Source organism: Neofelis nebulosa, chromosome 2, assembly GCF_028018385.1.
Source record: "Neofelis nebulosa isolate mNeoNeb1 chromosome 2, mNeoNeb1.pri, whole genome shotgun sequence".
NCBI classification, from domain to species: Eukaryota; Metazoa; Chordata; class Mammalia; order Carnivora; family Felidae; genus Neofelis; species Neofelis nebulosa.
Genome location: NC_080783.1, coordinates 19,329,829 through 19,336,346, shown reverse-complemented (window position 1 = coordinate 19,336,346; position 6,518 = coordinate 19,329,829). Strand labels below are relative to the sequence as shown.

At 56.2% G+C, this 6,518-nt stretch overlaps 1 protein-coding gene across 6 annotated transcripts; it reads left to right on the top strand.

Moving 5' to 3' along the window:
• Window positions 1–5,888, top strand: CATIP (ciliogenesis associated TTC17 interacting protein). 6 transcript variants are annotated; one of them, XM_058705105.1, is made up of 10 exons: window positions 1–62; window positions 218–310; window positions 676–876; window positions 1,181–1,236; window positions 2,355–2,441; window positions 2,630–2,797; window positions 4,079–4,203; window positions 4,964–5,040; window positions 5,355–5,443; window positions 5,627–5,888. In XM_058705105.1, the coding sequence occupies exons 1-10, from the start codon at window positions 38–40 to the stop codon at window positions 5,855–5,857; spliced, it is 1,152 nt and encodes a 383-aa protein (XP_058561088.1). In that variant the 5' UTR covers window positions 1–37; the 3' UTR covers window positions 5,858–5,888. The 6 variants fall into 6 exon arrangements, with proteins under 6 accessions (XP_058561088.1, XP_058561119.1, XP_058561080.1 ...); XM_058705136.1 differs by lacking the exon at window positions 676–876; XM_058705097.1 differs by lacking the exon at window positions 1–62 and having other exon boundaries at window positions 69–310.
• The last annotated feature ends 630 nt before the right edge of the window (window positions 5,889–6,518 follow it).

The following is a 6,518-nucleotide window of genomic DNA, read 5'->3' as shown; positions in this document are numbered from 1 at the left end:
GAGACAGCTGAACACAGATCGGGTAGCAGAAAGCAGGATGTCCTCCAAACATCAATCCACAGGTGGGAAGAGGGCTGGCAGGAGTAGAAGCTGAAGGGGCATCTTCTCCCTCACAATCCTCCTTGGGGTGGCCTTGGAGGATTCTGCTTTGAGGACCCCTGTCCCATGCCTGTCCTTCTCCCCAAGAATGCCATCTCAGCCTTTCCTCTGTCCCTAGGCCCCAGAGCCAAGGACCACCAGCCCTCAGCCCGGGAGAGTCTGCCAACCCTAGAGGCCAATGCCGAAGCCATCCACTTCCTCAACAACCTCCGTGAGCCTGGACAGTGCAGGGGGCGGGGGTGGGGGGGCGGCAGGAAGAGAGAAGACACAGCCCTGGCCCCCGGCTCTCTCAGCCTTGATTGGCCTGAGACTCAGAAAGCAACGGGGGTGGGGGGTGGGGTGGGGGGGTGGGGACCTATTTGTCAATAACCATCAAGGAAGGACCCCAAGGACATGGGGACTGGGGGTGGGGAGGGGTCTTCATCCGCTGGCTGTCGCAGAGGCCAAGGGAGCGAGGCAGGAGCTGCCTGACACACGTGGGATGCGGAGAGGGTGGCTGGAGGGTCAGAGAGTCGGGGCCGGGGTGGGGGTGGGGGGCTGGGGCTTTATCTGCCCCCATGGGACCCTCACCCCCAGAGCAGGAGGAGCTGCAGATGCTGCTGTTCTCCGAGACCCTGGCCATGGTCTCAGACACGGGGGAGCCTCAGGGAGAGCTGACCATCGAAGTGCAGAGAGGGAAATACAAAGACGAATTTGGTGTTATGTCGCACTGCCTCCTCGTGCACGCCTTTAGCCAGGGCTTCGTGGACAAAATGCTCTGCGGAATCTCCCTCCTGGGTAGAGCTCTTGCTGCCTGACTGGCTTCACCTCCATCCTTCCTCCCACCCCTCCCCCCATGCCTAGGACCTTTGCTCAGGACCAACCCTCCACTTCACCTTGGGAGCAGAATGAGGCAAAGAGGGGTATGGGAGGTGGGGGTGACGGGGAGGTTCATCACAGCCACAGACTTAAGACAAGAGCACCACCTAGTTTTTCCCCACGGTCACACTGCACCTGAGTCCTCCAGCCTAGGCCACCACCCTGCCTCCCTGCAATCTCCAGTCCTGTCCCCGGTGACGGCGACGTTCTCCTCTTACCCCAGGCTATCTTTCGTGGGACCTGCATATCATGGAACAACATACCCAGGAGTTTATCAAGGTACCTCCTGGGGCCCCCAGCTTTGGTTCCAAACCAGGTGTCAGAATAGGTGTCTCTCCCTGGGAGAGAGGGAGGGAAGAAGTGTGGGGGGGCTCAGTGGAATGTTACCCCAACTGTCCCCGAGTTACCCTGCAATCCCCACCACACACAACCTGGAAGCCAATCTATCGGGGGCAGCAGGTGGCTTCTCATGACCTTCTCCTAATACAAAACCTTGGAAGCCCAGCATCTTCCGGGGGGCCACGCGGGCTGGCCTTTCCCAGAGCCTGGCCTTTCCCAAAGGCCTGTCACTTCCTTGCCTCCAAATTCTGCTCTGTGCCTCCCACACCCTGCCCCGGCCACCTCACTGACTTCTGGAACATGAACCATTTTACACATTGGAAACCACTCATGCCTAACAACCTTCCCACAGACACCATTCCCACCTTTTAAAACCCATATTCTAAAGTGCATATGAGGGGCGCCTGGGTGGCGCAGTCGGTTAAGCGTCCGACTTCAGCCAGGTCACGATCTCGCGGTCCGTGAGTTCGAGCCCCGCGTCAGGCTCTGGGCTGACGGCTCGGAGCCTGGAGCCTGTTTCCGATTCTGTGTCTCCCTCTCTCTCTGCCCCTCCCCCGTTCGTGCTCTGTCTCTCTCTGTCCCAAAAATAAATAAAAAACGTTGGAAAAAAAAAAATTTTAAAGTGCATATGCTTTTGAACTTCGTGTTACACCATAACACGACTTCTGTTCTTTTTTGTTAAAGTTTTTAAAAATGTTTATTTATTTATCCTTGAGAGAGAGAAAACACAAATGGGGGAGGGTCAGAGAGAGGGGGAGACACAGAATCTGAAGCGGGCTCCAGGCTCTGAGCTGTCAGCACAGAGCCCGACGCGGGGCTCAGACTCACCAACCACGAGATCGTGATCTGAGCCAAAGTCAGACACTTAACTGACTGAGCCACCCAGGCACCCCTGCCTTCTGCTCTTGAACTTTACTACACATGGAAGATTTTCCATCCAAATTTCCCTCAGTTTTCTCGTTTATAAAGGAGAACGGGCCAGGTGGCTTCTGGGGGGCGTCCTGTTCGTGTACAGTCGGGTGAGCTCCTGATTCCCCTCTCTGTGCTCTGGCCCTTAGTTGCACATCCTCCCCACGGAGAGGAAGAGGAGTCTGGTGAGGCAGGATGACCAGCTGGTCATGACCAGAAGTGTCAAGGAGGGTGAGGTAAGGGTGAGAGACAGGTGGGAGCCGTACCCCACGTCCTCTTGGAAGCCGAGAGAAGGGGCCAGATTGTGTCAGACCAGAAGCCTGGCATGGGGACTCAACAAGGACCATATGCCCAATAACTGGCTTTCCCGTCCTCCTCACCCCTTCCCAGATCAGCATCCCTGACCCGGATTTTTCCTGAACAGGAAGTGAAGACCGAAGTGACTTTTTTCCCCTGGAGCTCAACTGTGGGCTTCGTCTCTGAGGCTGCCAACCTGCTGTTGCTGAGGGTGATGGCTTGGCGTCAGCTGGTGCCCAGCAATGCCCGTTTCCTGGCCTTGGACACAGAGGGCAAACTCTGCTATTCCACTTATGTAAGGGGTCTCCCTGGGGCGGGGGGGTGGACTTGGCCTGGGGGAAACCAGAAGGGGCACAGAGATCGCTGAGATGGGAGAAGAGCCAGCTTGGAGGTGAAAGAAGGAGTGGGCTGGGGCCACGGGGGTGGGACTTCCGGGGCAGAGCCCCAACAAGACAGCTTTCGTTAGAAGATCACGTTTGACACAGTGGAGTGAATGAGAAGCACCGAAGCTGTGCGCAGTTGAGAGAAGCAATGCTTTTTGCACCATGGTCAGTCCAGGAAAAGTAAATATAGTGGAGGGCTGCTTTTAGAGACGCATTTTTTAAATATCAGGAAATACACCATTTCCAACTGCACTTAAATGCTCTTTTATTGTGTCTCAGACGGGAAGGGCGTTTTTTCTCTTTTATTGTGGCTAAAACTAATCAACACACCTAGGACTTCCTGCAATGGGAGATTTTAAAGCTGTGCCTCTCAACACACATTTTGGGGGCTGCCTGGGTGACTCCGTCGGTTAAGTGTCTGGCTCTTGATTTCACCTCAGGTCATGATCTCATGGTTCGTGGGATAGAGCCCCGAGTGGGGCTCTGCCCTGACAGTGCAGAGCCGGCTTGAGATTCTCTCTCTCTCTCTCAATCAAAATAAGTAAATAAACAGTTTTTAAAAATAAAAACATAAACACACATTTTGGAGGCTGATTTGACCAGCTTGGTAAAGGACATTCTAGTCTTTTCTATCACAAACAACAAACAGCAGTGTGTCTGGCACAAACAGGCACACCTCACGTCCCCCCATCTTCTTTGAAACACACGTTTTATGCTAGCACTTTCTCTCCATGGCCGCAGCCAGTACAGGGGTTTAAGTTTTAGCTACAACAGGGCAGTCTGCCTGCAGCATGGGCCCAAGGCGGCCACAGACCTCAATCTAGCCCCCTCCTCAGAGCATCACCGGCCCCTCCCTCAAATTGCCCAGCGTCCCTCACTCCCCACCCCACATGCTCCCACCTAATCGGTTGAGCCTCATCCCTGTAACTGACTCTGCCAACTAGAAGCCCTTGGTCATCCAGATGATACAGGTAGGGTTGGGGAACAAGCAGCATGGAACTGGATCCCTAGGAGGGGGTCCCCACTTAACTTGGGGGTGCATCTCAAATCCTGTGGTGCCTGAGGGTCTGGACAGTCAAGGGTTGCTAATCACTGACAAGAAGTGAAGTGGCAAAGTGAAGAGGGCCAGGGTGAGATGTGGGGAGACCCTGTTGGGTATCTACCTCACTTGCCTCCATCTTGGCTGCTGCCAGCAAGCCCTGGGCATCCAGACGATCCAGGTGGGCCACCAGGAGGTGGATGTGTTCATCGTGGAGCAGACTGTCCACTCCGATGAAGGCATCCCTGGTTCCTGCCAGTTCTACCTCCTCTCTGATGGGTGAGCTACTGACAGTGGGGCCAAGGGGGCAGTGCTGAGCACAAGCATGGGTGCTCCATCTTGGGGGCCGGCTTTATCCCCACCATTCACTCTCCCTTCACATATTTACTCATTGTCCTGATGCCTGCCGTGCCTCCCGAACCCTCACCAAAGAGCTCTGAGCGGCTGAGGAGGTCACTGCTGACCCCACAAGGCCTAAGGCATAGTAGCTAAAGCAGCTGCCACGGGTAGTGGGTGTGATACTGAAGAACACCAAGGTTTGAACAACTTGATACCCGATAGGATAGAATCAAAGTGCTGGGGAAAGCATCCTGGCGCCCTCACTGCCAAGCTGGCACCAGCACGGCCCAGGCACCAAATCAGAAGAAAATTGGTGGGGAGGGAGGAAAGAATTTGTTTCTTGAAATTTCCAAAGAGGTATTGATATCATCATTTGTTACACTGGAAAAAAAGTAATCAGAACATTGCTGGCTTTCCTTATTTGATAACTTAGGGTGTTGTTTTTATTTTGAGCATCACATAGCCCGGAGGCTCATCATTTTTAGTGCTAAAGGTCTCATGCCAGACCTAGTACACCAGCACGCGGCAAAAAGGGCATGAACAGGAAAAGCAGGGGCCATCATCTGGGGATCTAGAAATGAACACAACCCTGGAACTCAAGCAGGGTGTTGGGGAGCAGTGAAGGGAGACCCCCAGGACGGCTCTCAAGGGAGTGCGCTGGTCTGGGAAGCCCCCCACTCATGTCTGTGTTGTACCCCAGGCACCTGGCCAAGAGGATCCAGGTGGGTTCCCCCGGGTGCTGCATGATCACCAAGATGCCTATTTTGAGGGACAAGGGTGAGTGAAGCCTCTGGCCGGTGGAAGAGTGAAGGAGAGGTGGGAACACCTGGGGCCTTCCAGGGTGCAGGGGCTGGACTGAGTGTGGGATCAGAACCTGAAATCAGATGGAGAAGTTTTGCCCTCTAGCCCCTGACCCCAAGGCAATAAGGGGAGGATCATTTTGCAGGGAACCCCTTCTGGCAACTCTGGCCAGGTGAGCAGAACCCTGGGCTTTTCCCCGAGCCTGCCATTTGGGTGTCCTTGGGCATCCCTCTGTATGTGGGGAAGGTTCCGGGGCTGGGGGTGTGCAGCCTTCCTCCCTCCCCACCCAGATGAGATCGAGCCTGCCCCGGTGTTTGAGAAGAAGCCCCTGGTGTGGGAGGAGGATATGGAGCTCTACTCGAGATTCCTGGGCCGGAAGGTGAGAGAGGCTGCGGTCAGCCTGGGGTCCCCGTTCCTCTCCCCCCTCACCCAGCATAAACCCCACCATTACTGATGTCTCTCGGTGCCGGCTGGAAACGCACACCCCGAGGGAGCGAAGGGAGGGGTGCGCTCCTGGGGCGCGGGGTCCGCGGGTCGCGCTCACGCTCGGCCCCCCCGCCAGGAGGAGCTGCGTGTCAGCCACAACAGCTACCTGCGGCAGCACCCCGAGGCCCAGGCGCTCGTCTCGGACTTCCTGCTCTTCCTGCTTCTGCGCCGGCCGGCCGACGTGGTCACCTTCGCCGCCGAGTACTTCGGGCCGTTCGCGAAGCGCAACCCGCCGACCCCCGCCTTGCGCTCCTCCAACCGGCCCAGCCCCTTCCGCTTGCTGGACCCGGAGCGCCCCACCGACTAGAGCTGGCCCCGGCGCCGCGTGCGGGGATGCGCAGGGGATCCAGAGGGACTCACTCCGGAAGCGCGCCTTTTGGACTGCGGTTTTGGGGGGAAATAAACGGGGCGCCTCCGCGGTTCCGCTGTGAGCGCCGGAACCTTCCCTGGCCAGACTACTGTGTTTTGGCTAAAAACAGGAACTGTTCACAAAGTTTGTCCGCGAATTTCAGTCTTTTTCCGAGAGGCTATGATCAATATCCCTGTTTTACAGAGAAGAAAATAAAGGCGCAGAAAGTTTAAGTAACTCCTAGAGGTAGTACGTAGGAAGCAGGATTCAAACCTGGACGTCGGGAGCCAAAACCCACACCCTTAGTCACTAGGTTAGTGGCGATAAAGGGGCGGGGCTTCCTGGCCCTCAGAATCTTTCTGGAAGTCACTAAGCATAAACCAAACTGCCCTCCTCCCCACCCCCCCAACCAAGAAAAATGCAGCCGGGGGGAGGCGGGGGGGGGGGGGCGGTTAACCTGGATCACCACTGGCCTCTCTCATCACCTCTGAAGCCTCCCAAAACCCACTGGCCGCCGGCTCTCGCACTCCGCCTCTTTTTCCGCTGACACACAGGAACCCCCAAACTGTGTGCAGGGTCACCTGTCCCCGACTCTCTGAGAAAAAGGATAGGCCGGCTA

Coding starts and splice junctions, on each gene's coding strand:
- CATIP (XM_058705097.1), top strand. CDS start 166: ATGCCTGTCCTTCTCCCCAAGAATGCCATCTCAGCCTTTCCTCTGTCC. Junction 877..1,180: donor CTGCGGAATCTCCCTCCTGG/GTAGAGCTCTTG, acceptor CTCTTACCCCAG/GCTATCTTTCGTGGGACCTG. Junction 5,444..5,626: donor CGAGATTCCTGGGCCGGAAG/GTGAGAGAGGCT, acceptor CCCCCCCGCCAG/GAGGAGCTGCGTGTCAGCCA.